The sequence below is a fragment of the Ranitomeya imitator genome, chromosome 5, assembly GCF_032444005.1.
Source record: "Ranitomeya imitator isolate aRanImi1 chromosome 5, aRanImi1.pri, whole genome shotgun sequence".
Taxonomy (NCBI): Eukaryota; Metazoa; Chordata; class Amphibia; order Anura; family Dendrobatidae; genus Ranitomeya; species Ranitomeya imitator.
In genome coordinates this window covers 179,912,633-179,929,580 of record NC_091286.1, presented here as the reverse complement: position 1 = coordinate 179,929,580, position 16,948 = coordinate 179,912,633, and the positions used below count along the sequence as shown (strand labels likewise).

The window sequence follows — 16,948 nt, the reverse complement described above, 5'->3', positions numbered from 1 at the left end:
CGTGACATATCTCTCTGATTTAAGGGCATAAAAATACAAAGTTTGAAAATTGCAAAATTTTAAAAATTTTCGCCATATTTCCGTTTTTTTCATAAATAATCGCAAGTAATATCGAAGAAATGTTACCACTAACATGAAGTACAATATGTCACGAAAAAACATTCTCAGAATCAGCGGGATCCGTTGAAGCGTTCCAGAGTTATAACCTCATAAAGTGACAGTGGTCAGAATTGCAAAAATTGGCCTGGTCATTAAGTACCAAATTGGCTCTGTCACTAAGGGGTTAAGAGCACCCGAAATGACCAGATGGTTAAACCGAAACAGGACAAGCTCTGGGAAGTGGGAACTCTGCTGACCGCAATCCCTAATCCTATCACACACACTAGAAATAGCCGTGGAGCGTACCTAACATGGCCTAGACGCCTCAACACAGCCTAAGAACTAGCTAGCCCTAGAGATAGAAAATAAAGCCTACCTTGCCTCAGAGAAATTTCCCCAAAGGAAAAGGCAGCCCCCCACAAATATTAACTGTGAGTAAAGATGAAAGTCACAAACACAGAAATGAAACAGGTTTTAGCAAAGGGAGGCCAGACTAACTAAACAGACAGAGGATGGAAAGGTATCTGTGCGGTCAGCACAAAAAACTACAAAAGACCACGCAGAGTGTGCAAAAAGACCCCCGCACCGACTCACGGTGTGGAGGTGCCACTCTGCATCCCAGAGCTTCCAGCTAGCAAAGCAAAAACATGAAAGCAAGCTGGACAAGAAAACTATGAACAGAAAATAACAATCGGGGACTTAGCTTCTTGCAGGAAGAGACAGGTCACCAGAAAGATCCAAGAGCGAACTGAACCAGTACAGGAACATTGACAGCTGGCATGGAGTAACGATCTGAGTGGAGTTAAATAGAGAAGCCAGCCTAAGAATAACCTAGGTCACCTGTGGAAGAACCTCAGAACCAGCAACTCCACTCACAGCCACCAGAGGGAGTCCATGGACAGAACTCGCCGAAGTACCATTCATGACCACAGGAGGGAGTTCGATAACAGAATTCACAACAGTGCCCCCCATAAGACGCTCCAGTGTGTATGCCCCCGTATGCTGCTGCCATATAAAAAAAAAATATACCATACTCACCTATCGTCCGGCTCCACTGCAGGTGTGTCTTCAAGAAAATGGCGCCGGAAAGCGCGGACTGCGCAGGCGCCGATTCCGGCAGCAGGAATCGGCACCTGCGCAGTCCGCGCTTTCCGCGCCATTATCTTGAAGACACACTCCGGCTCCTCTGCCTGTGACTGGTAAGTCAGAGGGTGGCGCCGGCGCGCATTAAGCGCATCATCGCGCCCTCTGAACTGTCACAGCAGAGGAGTCGGGAGACGGAGCCGCACGCAGCGCTGGAACGGGGAAAGGTGAATATACTTACCCTCCTGGCGGTCCCTGACTCTCCGGTGGAGATCGCGGTATGCGTTCAGCGTTTACGCATACCGCTATCTCCTGGGAGCGTCACTCTGTGGGGGCCAGACTGCGCCGGCGCTTGCGCCTGCGCAGTCTATAAAGGCTTCGGACAGAGTGACGCTCCCAGCGTTATATTATAGATATATATATATTGTATATACTCGAGTATAAGCCGACCTGAGTATAAGCCGACCCCCCTAATTTTGCAACAAAAAACTGGGAAAACTTATTGACTCGAGTATAAGCCTAGGGTGGAAGAAGCAGCAGCTACCGGTAAATGTCAAAAATAAAAATATATACCAATAAAAGTAAAGTGAATTCAGACATCAGTAGGTTAGTGTTTATGAATATCCATATACAGTCATGGCCAAAAGTATTGACACCCCTGCAATTATGTCAGATAATACTCAGTTTCTTCCTGAAAATGATTGCAAACACAAATTATTTGGTATTATTATCTTCATTTAATTTGTCTTAAATGAAAAAACACAAAAGAGAATGAAGCAAAAAGCAAAATATTGATAATTTCACACAAAACTCCAAAAATGGGCCAGACAAAAGTATTGGCACCCTCCGCCTAATACTTGGTTGCACAACCTTTAGCCAAAATAACTGTGACCCACCGCTTCCGGTAACCATCAATGAGTTTCTTACAATGCTCTGCTGGAATTTTAGACCATTCTTCTTTGGCAAACTGCTCCAGGTCCCTGATATTTGAAGGGTGCCTTCTCCAAACTGCCATTTTTAGATCTCTCCACAGGTGTTCTATGGGATTCAGGTCTGAACTCATTGCTGGCCACCTTAGGAGTCTCCAGTGCTTTCTCTCAAACCATTTTCTAGTGCTTTTTGAAGTGTGTTTTGGGTCATTGTCCTGCTGGAAGACCCATGACCTCTGAGGGAGACCCAGCTTTCTCACACTGGGCCCTACATTATGCTGCAAAATTTGTTGGTAGTCTTCAGACTTCATAAAGCCATGCACACGGTCAAGCGGTCCAGTGCCAGAGGCAGCAAAGCAACCCCAAAACATCAGGGAACCTCCGCCATGTTTGACTGTAGAGACCGTGTTCTTTTCTTTGAATGCCTCTTTTTTTCTCCTGTAAACTCTATGTTGATGCCTTTGCCCAAAAAGCTCTACCTTTGTCTCATCCGACCAGAGAACATTCTTCCAAAACGTTTTAGGCTTTTTCAGGTAAGTTTTGTCAAACTCCAGCCTGGCTTTTTTATGTCTCGGGGTAAGAAGTGGGGTCTTCCTGGGTCTCCTACCATACAGTCCCTTTTCATTCAGACGCCGTCAGATAATACGGGTTGACACTGTTGTACCCTCGGACTGCAGGGCAGCTTGAACTTGTGTGGATGTTAGTCGAGGTTCTTTATCCAACATCCGCACAATCTTGCGTTGAAATCTCTTGTCAATTTTTCTTTTCCGTCCACATCTAGGGAGGTTAGCTACAGTGCCATGGGCTTTAAACTTCTTGATGACACTGCGCACGGTAGACACAGGAACATTCAGGTCTTTGGAGATGGACTTGTAGCCTTGAGATTGCTCATGCTTCCTCACAATTTGGTTTCTCAAGTCCTCAGACAGTTCTTTGGTCTTCTTTCCTTCCTCCATGCTCAATGAGGTACACACAAGGACACAGGACAGTGGTTGAGTCAACTTTATTCCATGTCAACTGGCTGCAAGTGTGATTTAGTTATTGCCAATACCTGTTAGGTGCCACAGGTAAGTTACAGGTGCTGTTAATTACACAAATTAGAGAAGCATCACATGATTTTTCGAACAGTGTCAATACTTTTGTCCACCCCCTTTTTTATGTTTGGTGTGGAATTATATCTAATTTGGCTTTAGGACAATTCTTATTGCTTTTTTTATTTAAGACAAATTAAATGAAGATAATAATACCAGACAATTTGTGTTTGCAATCATTTTCAGGAAGAAAATGAGTATTATCTGACAAAATTGCAGGGGTGTCAATACTTTTGGCCATGACTGTAGAATCAGGAGCCCCATATAATGCTCCATACAGTTCATAGTAACATACAGTGGGGCAAAAAAGTATTTAGTCAGTCAGCAATAGTGCAAGTTCCACCACTTAAAAAGATGAGAGGCGTCTGTAATTTACATCATAGGTAGACCTCAACTATGGGAGACAAACTGAGAAAAAAAAATCCAGAAAATCACATTGTCTGTTTTTTTATCATTTTTTTTGCATATTATGGTGGAAAATAAGTATTTGGTCAGAAACAACCAATCAAGATTTCTGGCTCTCACAGACCTGTAACTTCTTCTTTAAGAGTCTCCTCTTTCCTCCACTCATTACCTGTAGTAATGGCACCTGTTTAAACTTGTTATCAGTATAAAAAGACACCTGTGCACACCCTCAAATAGTCTGACTCCAACCTCCACTATGGTGAAGACCAAAGAGCTGTCAAAGGACACCAGAAACAAAATTGTAGCCCTGCACCAGGCTGGGAAGACTGAATCTGCAATAGCCAACCAGCTTTGAGTGAAGAAATCAACAGTGGGAGCAATAATTAGAAAATGGAAGACATACAAGACCACTGATAATCTCCCTCGATCTGGGGCTCCACGCAAAATCCCACCCTGTGGGGTCAGAATGATCACAAGAACGGTGAGCAAAAATCCCAGAACCACGCGGGGGGACCTAGTGAATGAACTGCAGAGAGCTGGGACCAATGTAACAAGGCCCACCATAAGTAACACACTACGCCACCATGGACTCAGATCCTGCAGTGCCAGACGTGTCCCACTGCTTAAGCCAGTACATGTCCGGGCCCGTCTGAAGTTTGCTAGAGAGCATTTGGATGATCCAGAGGAGTTTTGGGAGAATGTCCTATGGTCTGATGAAACCAAACTGGAACTGTTTGGTAGAAACACAACTTGTCGTGTTTGGAGGAAAGAGAATACTGAGTTGCATCCATCAAACACCATACCTACTGTAATGCATGGTGGTGGAAACATCATGCTTTGGGGCTGTTTCTCTGCAAAGGGGCCAGGACGACTGATCCGGGTACATGAAAGAATGAATGGGGCCATGTATCGTGAGATTTTGAGTGCAAACCTCCTTCCATCAGCAAGGGCATTGAAGATGAAACGTGGCTGGGTCTTTCAACATGACAATGATCCAAAGCACACCGCCTGGGCAACGAAGGAGTGGCTTCGTAAGAAGCATTTCAAGGTCCTGGAGTGGCCTAGCCAGTCTCCAGATCTCAACCCTATAGAAAACCTTTGGAGGGAGTTGAAAGTCCGTGTTGCCAAGCGAAAAGCCAAAAACATCACTGCTCTAGAGGAGATCTGCATGGAGGAATGGGCCAACATACCAACAACAGTGTGTGGCAACCTTGTGAAGACTTACAGAAAACGGTTGACCTCTGTCATTGCCAACATAGGATATATTACAAAGTATTGAGATGAAATTTTGTTTCTGACCAAATACTTATTTTCCACCATAATAGGCAAATAAATTGTTAAAAAAACAGACAATGTGATTTTCTGGATTTTTTTTTCTCAGTTTGTCTCCCATAGTTGAGGTCTACCTATGATGTAAATTACAGACGCCTCTCATCTTTTTAAGTGGTGGAACTTGCACTATTGCTGACTGACTAAATACTTTTTTGCCCCACTGTAGTAACATAGTTAGTAAGGCCGAAAAAAGACATTTGTCTATCCAGTTCAGCCTATATTCCATCATAATAAATCCCCAGATCTACGTCCTTCTACAGAACCTAATAATTGTATGAAACAATATTGTTCTGCTCCAGGAAGACATCCAGGCCTCTCTTAAACCCCTCGACTGAGTTCGCCATCACCACCTCCTCAGGCAAGCAATTCCAGATTCTCACTGCCCTAACAGTAAAGAATCCTCTTCTATGTTGGTGGAAAAACCTTCTCTCCTCCAGACGCAAAGAATGCCCCCTTGTGCCCGTCACCTTCCTTGGTATAAACAGATCCTCAGCGAGATATTTGTATTGTCCCCTTATATACTTATACATGGTTATTAGATCGCCCCTCAGTCGTCTTTTTTCTAGACGAAATAATCCTAATTTCGCTAATCTATCTGGGTATTGTAGTTCTCCCATCCCCTTTATTAATTTTGTTGCCCTCCTTTGTACTCTCTCTAGTTCCATTATATCCTTCCTGAGCACCGGTGCCCAAAACTGGACACAGTACTCCATGTGCGGTCTAACTAGGGATTTGTACAGAGGCAGTATAATGCTCTCATGATGGGCCCCATAAGATGCTCCATGCAAATTACACCTCATATAATGCTCCATAAAATTTATGATGGGCCTCATAAGATGCTCCATATTAAAATATGCCACATATATTGCTGCACAAATGCTGATTATGGCCCCATAAGATGCTCCATATAACAATGTGCCACATACAATGCTCCATACAGTTCTTTATGGCCCCATAAGATGCTCCATATAACAATGTGCCACATGTAATGCTCCATACAGTTCATTATGGCCCCATAAGATGCTCCATATAACAATCTGCCCCATATAATGCTCCACACAGTTCTTTATGGCCCTATAGATGCTCCATATAACAATCTGCGACATAAAAAAAAAATTACATACTCACCTGTCGTCACTGCCCGCTGCTCCTCAGCGTCCCGTCTCTCCACACTGACTGTTCAGGCAGAGGGCAGCACGCACACTAATACATCATCGCGCCCTCTGACCAGAACAGTCACTGCAGAGGACGCAGAAGATGGAGCATCGGTGGAACGAGGTAAGGTGAATATGAAATACTCACCTGCTCCCGGCGCGATCCCTGGCAGCTTCTCCTGGACAGATGGTATTCCGGAGCCGGCAGCTTCTTCCTCTGTTCAGCGGTCATTGGTACCGCTCAATACAGTAATGAAGTAATGAATATGTGCCTCCACTCCTATATGAGTGGAGTCCATATTCATTACTGTAATGAGTGGTACCACGTGACTGCTGAACAGGGGAAGAAGCTGCTGGCGCCGGAGACCATGGGACATGCAGGGACTGAGTCAGGAGTGCCAGGAGCAGGTGAGTATGTGACCATCGTCGCTCCTCTTCACCCGCCGAACCCCCGCCGACCATGACTCGAGTATAAGCCGAGAGGGGCACTTTCAACCCATTTTTTTGGGCTGAAAATCTCGGCTCATACTCGAGTATATGCTGTGTATATATATATATATATATATATATATATATATACACACACACTACTGTTCAAAAGTTTAGGGTCACTTAGAAATTTCCTTATTTTTGAAAGAAAAGCACATTTTTTTCCAATGAAGCTAATATTAAATGATTAAGAAATACACTCTATACATTGTTAATGTGGTAAATGACTATTCGAGCTGCAAATATCTGGTTTGTAATGCAATATCTTCATAGGTGTATAGAGGCCCATTTCCAACAACCATCACTCCAGTGTTCTTATGGTACTTTGTGTTTGCTGTGTAAGAAGGCTAATGGATGGTTAGAATACCCTTGAAAACATTATGGATGATTAGGGTATGTGTCTACATAGTTACATAGTTACATAGTTACATAGTTATTAAGGTTGAAGGGAGACTATATGTCCATCTAGTTCAACCCATAGCCTAACCTAACATGCCCTAACATGTTGATCCAGAGGAAGGCAAAAAAACCCCATGTGCAAAGAGTAAGCTCCACATTGGGGAAAAAAATTCCTTCCCGACTCCACATACGGCAATCAGACTAGTTCCCTGGATCAACGCCCTATCAAGGAATCTAGTGTATATACCCTGTAACATTATACTTTTCCAGAAAGGTATCCAGTCCCCTCTTAAATTTAAGTAACGAATCACTCATTACAACATCACATGGCAGAGAGTTCCATAGTCTCACTGCTCTTACAGTAAAGAATCCATGTCTGTTATTATGCTTAAACCTTTTTTCCTCCAACCGCAGAGGATGCCCCCTTGTCCCTGTTTCAGGTCTATGATTAAAAAGATCATCAGAAAGGTCTTTGTACTGTCCCCTCATATATTTATACATTAAAATGAGATCACCCCTTAGTCTTCGTTTTTCCAAACTAAATAGCCCCAAGTGTAATAACCTATCTTGGTATTGCAGACCCCCCAGTCCTCTAATAACCTTGGTCGCTCTTCTCTGCACCCGCTCCAGTTCAGCTATGTCTTTCTTATACACCGGAGACCAGAACTGTGCACAGTATTCTAAGTGTGGTCGAACTAGTGACTTGTATAGAGGTAAAATTATATTCTCCTCATGAGCATCTATGCCTCTACGTTCAGGATCACTTCAGGATTTGGTCAGGATTTTATGCAGGTAAAATCCTGACCAAATCTGCACCTGAGGTCACTGACAGGTCACCTGCGCTGTCCTTGCGTTCTTTTTGCACTGTAAGGACATGCTGCGTTCTTAAAAGACACGCCGCATGTCTGTTTCCGCGGGTATGCCGCATGCGTTTTTTTACTGCATAGTGGAGACAGGATTTCATTAAATCCCCTCCACTATGCTGTAACATCTGGATGCTGCGTTTTTGACGCTGTGGCTCAACGCAGCGTCAAAAACGTAGCGTTTCCTGAACAGGGAAACATACCCTCAGAGAACATATAAACCTGACCTTCCTTTGAGCTAGTTGAGAATCTGGAGCATTACATTTGTTGGTTCCATTAAACTCTCAAATGGCCATAAAAAAAGAACTTTCATGTGAAACTCAACAGTCTATTCTTTTTCTTAGAAATAAAGGCTATTGCATGCTAGAAATTGCCAAGAGACTGAAGATTTCCTACAATGGTGTGTACTACTCCCTTCAGAAGAAAGCACAAACAGACTCCAACCAGAGCGGAAAGAGAAGTGGGAGGCCCCGCTGCACAACTGACCAACAAGACACGTACATTAGAGTCTGTAGAAATCCCTATTTAGGGAAGAAGCCAGCAGCTGGTATTCTATCTGTAATGGAGTGGTCAGCGCAGTCACCAGATCTCAACCCCATTGAGCTGTTGTGGGAGCAGCTTGACTGTATGGTACGCAAAAAGTGCCCATCAAGCCAAACCAACTTGTGGGTGGGGCTTCTGGAAGAATGGGGAGAAATTTCTCCAGATTACCTCAGCAAATTAACTGCTAGAATGCCAAAGATCAGCAATGCTGTAATTGCTGCAAAGCGAGCATTCGTTGACGAAAGCAAAGTTTGAAGGAGAAAAATATTATTTCAAATAAAAATCTTTTTTTCGAACCATGTCAATTTCTGGACTAAATTTTCAATTCATTTGGCAACTCATTTGATTAATAAAAGCATGAGTTTTCAGGGAAAAAACAAAATTGTCTGGGTGACCCTAAACTTTTGAGCGGTAGTGTATATACTGTATATATATCTATAATATAACGCTGGGAGCGTCACTCTGTCCGAAGCCTTTATAGACTGCGCAAGCGCCGGCACAGTCTGAACCCCACAGAGTGATGCAGCCCAGGAGATTGCGGTATGCGTAAGCACTGAACGCACACCGCGATCTCCAACGGAGAAGCAGGGACGTGCCAAGAGGGTGAGTATGCTATAGTCACCTGTCCCGTTCCAGCGCTGTGCGCTGCCGTCTTCTGGGTCCTCTGCCTGTGACGTTCAGTTCAAAGGGCGCAATGACGCGCTTAATGCACGCCGCCCTCTGACTGAACAGTTACAGCCAGAGGACCCGGAAGATGGAACGGCACGCTGCACTGGAACGGGACAGGTGAATATAGCAAGTGTCGGGGGCCTGAGCTAGCGGCGACTCCGGCACCTGACCCCCACAGCGCGCCGGTGTCCCCGCCTGCTCAGGACCCCCAGCACTCGGCGCCCAGCGACGATAGGTGAGTATGTTATTTTCTTTTTATATATCGCAGCAGCATATGGGGCATATAATACTATGGAGCATCTTATGGGGGCCATCAACATTTATGGAGCAGTATACGGAACATATACTATGGAGCATCTTATGGGGCCATCAACCATTATGGAGCAGCATACGGGGCATATACTATGGAGCATGTTATGGGGGCCATGAACCATAATGCAGCAGCATGTGAGGCATATACTATGGAGCATCTTATGGGGCCATCAACCATAATGAAGCAGCATACGGGGCATATACTATGGAGCATCTTATGGGGGCCATCAACCATAATGGAGCAGCATATGAGGCATATACTAGGGAGCATCTTATGGGGGCCATCAACCATAATGGAGCAGCATATGAGGCATATACTATGGAGCATCTTATGGGGGCCATCAACCATAATGGAGCAGCATATGAGGCATATACTAGGGAGCATCTTATGGGGGCCATCAACCATAATGGAGCAGCATATGAGGCATATACTATGAAGCATCTTATGGGGGCCATCAACATTTATGGAGCAGCATACGGGGCATATACTATGGAGCATCTTATGGGGGCCTTCAACCATAATGGAGCAGCATACGGGGCATATACTATGGAGCATCTTATGGGGGCCATCAACAATAATGGAGCAGCGTATGGGGCATATGGGTGGGAGCAGCAAATTACAGAATGGTGGTGCAGGATAAGAGCAGCACATGCCAGAACGGGGCGCAGGATGGGGGCAGCACATGACAGGATGGGGGCGCAGGATGGGAGCAGCAAATGACAGGATGGGGGCGCACGATGGAAGCAGCACTTGACAAGATTAGGGCGCAGGATGGAAGCAACACATACCAGGATGGAGACCATATACCAATATAAATGCTCGCCACCCGGGCATAGAACGGGTTCAATAGCTAGTATGTATATATATATATATATATATATATATATATACTAGATGGTGGCCCGATTCTAACGCATCGGGTATTCTAGAATATGCATGTCCCCGTAGTATGTGGGCAATGATGATTCCAGAATTTGCGGCAGACTGTGCCCGTCGCTGATTGGTCGACGCAACCTTTATGAAATCATCGCCGCCATGGCAACCATTATGACATCTACGTCGATACTGTGCCCGTCGCTGAATCAGAAACGTGGGATTTCTACGTCCTTTATGACATCATCGTCGCTGTGCCCGTTGCTGGGATATCTGTGCCCGTTGCTGATTGGTCGAGGCCTGGCGGCCTCGACCAATCAGAGACGCAGGATTTCCAGGACAGACAGACAGACAGACGGAAAAACCTTAGACAATTATATATATAGATACATATATATATATATATACATCTGTAGCTTAGTCACCACAAAAGAATGGGGGCATAAACTCATTTATTGAACAGGAGCCAAACTCATTTATTGAACAGGAGCCCCAAACTGTCAATGTCAGTCCTTGTCCCTATGAATAATCAAGCTTGTGAACTGGGTACATGAAAATTACCTGTCATTGTCTGCAGGGCATTTGGCTTTCCAGTCACTTAGATGAGTGTCATATTCCACTGAAATAATTCTTAAAGCAGGACAGTCTTCTGCCAGCCAATTCTAAATAATAAGAAAGGATGTTAAGATCAAATGTATAAATCAAGGCAAATATTTACTTTTTCTTACATGATTTTGTTACCATACCACCATACCATATAACCAGTCTGACTTATAATTTCACTTCTCTGGTGCCTTCCATGCATACCTCTGGGCGATCAGTCTAACCCCTCCCCCTTTTATGAGCTTTGTTTTATTCTGACCATGTGTTCTGGCCACACACCCTCACATGCTCTCACAGCTGAGTTCTCTTAACAACACATATATTCAGATGCAGCAGTGTGCTCCAGACGTAGTCTGCTACATACGTCTTTTAAATTACATATTTTTAATGACTTTGATGAATTAGACTGAATTGGACTGGAATTGACTGGAAGGTAGCAGAATACCAAACCACTACAATGTTTCGGTTTCTTTTCTCTTTCACCCCCATACTACTTACCTTCTTACAATCTCCTGCAATCCCTCCACCTAGTAAAGAACTAGTCATTTCTCCCGCAATACTCTCCAGCCATCTCACCTTCTCCTTAGAACTGTTCCTCCACATACAATCCTTTTTCTCTAGACACACACGGCCACATCATGTCCTATCCTGCTCCCACCTTCTAATGCTCTGTCTGCTACTCATTGCTAGTGACATATCCCCAAATCCTGACCCTCCCCAACACATCCCCACACTCATTTCTAACCCCCTGCCCCGATCTCCTCCACGTTTTCCCAACCATGACAACCTCGTACCTATTCATCCAGCCTCCACTCCTCCCTACCGGGAGCACTATGGAACGCACGCTCCATCTGCAATAAACTGCCATTTATCCATGACCTCTTCATCACCAACAAACTCCCCTTCCTTGGCATCACCGAAACCTTGCTCACCCCCTCTGACTCAGCCTCTCCAGCTGCGATTTTCTATGGTGGATTCCACCTCTCTCACACCCCTCGCCCCAGCAACAAATGTGGTGGAGGGGTTGGTTTGCTCCTGTCCTACACCTGCTCCTTTACTCCAATCCCGCTACCACCCTCCACTACTCTTCCCTCATTCGAGTTGCATTCCGTCCGCATCTTTACCCCCTCCAACCTCAAGCTGGCTGTCATCTACCACCCCCCAAAACTAGCCATCTCCACCTTTCTCGACCACTTCATCACCAGGCGACTTCATTTCCTCTCTGCGGACATCCCCACTATCATCATGGGTGACTTCAATATTCACATTGACACTTCCACCTCAGCTGCCTCTAAACTTTTAGCACTGACTGCCTCTTTGGCCTCACTTAATGGTCCTCTAAGGCCACTCACAAAGATGGCCATACGCTGGACCTCATCTTCACCCGCCTCTACTCCCTTACTAATCTCACTAACTCACCCCTCCCCCTGTCTGACCACAACATAATGACATTCTCTTCCCTCTCCTCTCCTAGTGAGCAACCCCCACTCCACAAACTCACTCACCCTCGCAGAAATCTCAAACATCTCAACTTACAATCACTCTCTGAGTCCCTTCTCCCTCTTACAGACATAGCCTCCCTTCATGACACAGATGCTGCTGCCACTTATTATAACACCACAATAACGGCAACACTCGATTTGGCCACCCCATTCATGCATAGCAAAACTCGTACACTCAACAGACAGACGTGACTGACCAGCCTCACCAAAGAACGCACACGGGCTTCCAGGATCACTGAGCGGAGATGGAAGCGATCCCGCTCTGCCGACCACTTCACTGCATACAAGCAGTCCCTCGCCAGCTTCAAGTCCACGCTCACTGCCGCAAAGCAAACTTTCTTCTCATCTCTCATATCTTCCCTGTCTCACAACCCTAAACAGCTTTTCAAAACTTTCCATTCTCTACTCTGTCCCCCAGCACCTCCTCCCTCCCCTCTTGTTTCTACTGAAGACTTTGCTTCTTTCTTTAAACAGAAGATCGATACAATCAGAGAAAGCCTTGGCCCACAGCGCCCTATGGCCCTCTTAGCTGCTCATCCCTGTAACTCCAAAACCAGCTTCTCCACCATGGCAGAAGACCAGCTCTTCACCCTCCTGTCAAGATCACACCTCACCACCTGCACGCTCAACCCGCTCCCATCCCACCTCATCCCTAACCTTGCCATGGTCTTCATCCTAACCCTAACACACCTCTTCAACTTCTCACTCACAACAGGTGTCTTCCCCTCATCCTTCAAGCATACCAAGATCACACCCATCCTCAAAAAGCCCTCCTTTGACCCATCCTCTGTGTCTAGCTATCGTCCGATGTCTCCTCTCCCTTACACCTCCAAATTACAGGAACAACACGTCCATCTTGAACTGTTCTCCCACCTCTCCTTCTGCTCCCTCTTTGACCGGTTACAATCTGGCTTCTGACCCCATCACTCAACCGAAACTGCCCTTACTAAAGTCACCAATGACCTACTAACTGACAAGAGCAAGAGACACTTCTCTGTCCTCCTTTTGGACCTGTCTTCTGCCTTTGACACTGTGGACCACTCCTTTCTGTTTCAGATCCTCTCATCTCTTGGCATCACTGACTTGGCAATATCCTGGATCTCATCATATCTGACAGACCGAACATTCAGTGTCTCCCTTCCCCACGCCACCTCCTCACTACGCCCCTTGTCTGTCGGTGTTCCTCAAGGCTCTGTTCTAGGACCCTACTCTTCTCCATCTACACTTTCAGTCTGGGACAACTCATAGAATGCCATGGTATGCAGTACCATCTCTACGCCGATGACACACAGATCTACCTATCCGGAACTGACCTTACCTCCTTACTTACCAAAATACCACACTGTCTGTCTGCTATTTCAGCCTTCTTCTCTGCTCGCTTTCTAAAACTGAACATGGACAAAACAGAATTCATCATCTTTCCCCATCTCACTCTACCCCTCCACCAGACCTATCCATCAATGTCAATGGCTGCTCACTTTCCCCAGTCCCACACGCCTGGTGCCTCGGAGTGATCCTAGACTCTGCCCTCTCTTTCAAGCCACATATCCAAGCCCTTGCCTCCTCCTGCCATCTCAAACTCAAAAATATTTCCCAGATCCGCGCATTCCTTGACCGCGACACCACAAAAACACTAGTGCATGCCCTTATAATCTCCCGCCTTGACTACTGCAACCTCCTACTCTCTGGCCTCCCCTCTAGCACTCTGGCACCAATACAATCCATCCTACACTCTGCTGCCCGACTAATTTACCTGTCTCCCTGCTACTCCCCAGCCTCTCCCCTATGCCAAGCCCTTCACTGGCTTCCTATCGCCCAGAGACTCCAGTTCAAAACCCTCACAATGACATACAACGCCATCCACAATCTATCTCCTCCATACATCTCCGACATGGTCTCCCGGTACCTACCTACACGCAACCTCCGATCCTCTCAAGATCTCCTTCTCTACTCCCCTCTCATCTCTTCTTCCCACAACCGCATCCAAGACTTCTCCCGTGCTTCCCCCATACTCTGGAACTCTCTACCCCAACACATCAGACTCTCGCCTACCACAGAAACCTTCAAAAAGAACCTGAAGACTCACATCTTCCGACAAGCCTACAGCCTGCAATGATTCTCAACCTACTGAACCGCGGCACAACCAGCTCTACCCTCTCCTAGTGTATCCTCACCCACCCCCTGCAGACTGTGAGCCCTCGCGGGCAGGGCCCTCCCTCCTTATGTGCCTGGGTGCCTTATTTTTTTTTGCTCATGTTTAATGTACTTGTCTATATTTGCCCCCTATTCAGATGTAAAGCGCCATGGAATAAATGGCGCTATATAAATCTATAATAATACCGTAAATAAAAATAAATAATTTTGAGGTGTTTAGCTTTCAACCAAACTAGGTTGAAAATTATTCTTCCACCCTTTTTCAAATAAGGCTTTATACCTCAAGCTAATGAAATGTATGTAAGGATGCTTAAATGCTGATTAAATCAGTACCTTGCTTGTGGAATTTTGCCGTTTTAGAAAAATTAATTGGTAACATTTTATGCTATTGAGCCTCTCTCCCTATTCCTCACCATTGCTCTGCTTCTGGTATCTCGCAAACAGGTGGTCACTCTTGTTTCAATGATATGCCTTCCCTCTCTGACATTTCAAGCAAGCGTTGCCATTGCCATGAGTGGTGCATGCGCAGTAAGATCCTGAGAACATTGCGAGAGTCAGACTATTTGATCTGTGCATGCCGTGCCCTCTCTGAGAAGACTACACCACTGAGGCATGTCACTGAGACAGGACTGACCAGCCTATCAGAAACCGGAGGTCGGCGGCGAGAGGGTAATAGGGAAAGAGGCAGGGAAGCGCAGTGCCACCTTGATGCACTTGCTACTCATTAGCATAAAATTAAAACACTGGATCTCTCTAAAACTTCAAAACCAAATTCTATAAACAAGGTACGCCTTCTTTCAGAAGTAAAGCAACTTTACACACATGCCATTAGCTAGGGGTATAAAATACTGATGACAGGTTGCATTAAACATTACATAAAGCTCAAAATTATGCCCTGTACTGCCATATCCAAGTATTCAAGTTGTAATACCACCTGGTTGCCTAAAAAATAAGTAGTTTGTATGGTTCACATATGTTGAACTTGATGGGGTTTTTATTTACCATTCAGCATGCCATAAAATATCTGCTTTATCCAAAATCTTAAAAACACACAAGGCACAGAGCTAACACATCTCGTGCTTAGCACCCTTAGGCCGGTTTCACACGTCAGTGGCTCCGGTACGTGAGGTGACAGTTTCCTCACGTACCGGAGCCACTGACACACGTAGACACAGTGAAATCAATGTATCTGTGCAGATGTCATTGATTTTTTGCGGACCGTGTCTCTGTGTGCCAAACACGGAGACATGTCAGTGTTCGTGGGCGAGGACGGATTACAAGGACCCATTAAAGTCATTTTTAGGAATGAGTGCATCAATAACCTTCGATGACGTCGCGGCTTATGATTGGTCGCGTGAGAGGTCACATGACGCTACCGCGACCAATCACAAGCAGCGACGTCATCGAAGGTCATTAACGCGCTCATTCTCAGGAAGGAAAGCATGGCGGTTGCAGCGGTGACAACCAGGGCGCGTCAGAGGGTAAGTATATCAATATTTTTTATTTTTATTCTTTATTTTACACACAAATCTTAATCCCGATACCGATTCCCGATATCACAAAAATATCGGAACTCGGTATCGGAATTCCGATACCGCAAATATCGGCCGATACCCGATACTTGCGGTATCGGAATGCTCAACACTAGGGTTGAGCGACCTTGACTTTTTTAGAGTCGAGTCGGGTTTCGCGAAACCCGACTATCTCAAAAGTCGAGTTGAGTGGAATTGGCCGATTATCGCGAAAAGTCGGGGATCGACCGAAACACGAAACCCAATGCAAGTCAATGGGGGAGCATAGTCAGCAGTGAGTGGAGGCCAGGAAAACACCTACAGTGCCCATTTTAATGGCAAAAAACATACATTCTTGTTACTGAAGCTTGTCAATCTAAATTTACCTTATAATAATAGTAAGGCATTGGAAATTGGGGGTCATTTGGCTAAAGTTGTGGGGGGTAGGGCTGGTTCAAGTATTTAGTGGGCCCAGGAAATCTGGACCACGTCACGGCAGTGGAGCAGGGAGAGGTAAGTATTTCAACTTTGCAAGTGCTGTGATCCTGAGCAAGCAGGGGGGCCCACTCATTGGCATTGGCACTGGCACAGGGCCCCTCAAAGTACGGCGGTGTGTTTGCACGGTGGGGGCGTCTCCCACTGGCAGTTACACTTTTGCGTACTATGAGGGGCCCTGTGCCAGTGATGTCGCCAACGAGTATTCCTCCCCCCACCTGATGAAGGAACCTGCACCTTCATCTGCACCTTCCTCTTTGTCCCCGTGTAAGGTGGTATGGTATGCGGGAAGGGGAACCTGACTTTCAGCAGGGTCACAATCTTGCAGTGTAGCGTGCACGAGGAATGTTGTGTTATGGGTCAATGTACCAGCAGACTCATCTATCACTGGCTGGGCAATGGGCAGGATGAGGGGGAAACAGATATGGGCCCAAAGAATAA

The 16,948-nt window shown here is 45.7% G+C and overlaps 1 protein-coding gene across 8 annotated transcripts in view; it reads right to left on the bottom strand.

The window, feature by feature from the left end:
• Positions 1 to 16,948, bottom strand: part of SERAC1 (serine active site containing 1) — a 2,030,253-nt gene that overhangs the window by 647,054 nt on the left and 1,366,251 nt on the right. For all 8 annotated transcript variants that reach the window (XM_069769365.1, XM_069769370.1, XM_069769372.1 and 5 more), the window contains one exon: positions 10,804 to 10,904. In XM_069769365.1, coding sequence (XP_069625466.1) covers positions 10,804 to 10,904 — 101 coding nt within the window. The remainder of the gene's footprint in view (positions 1 to 10,803; positions 10,905 to 16,948) is intronic.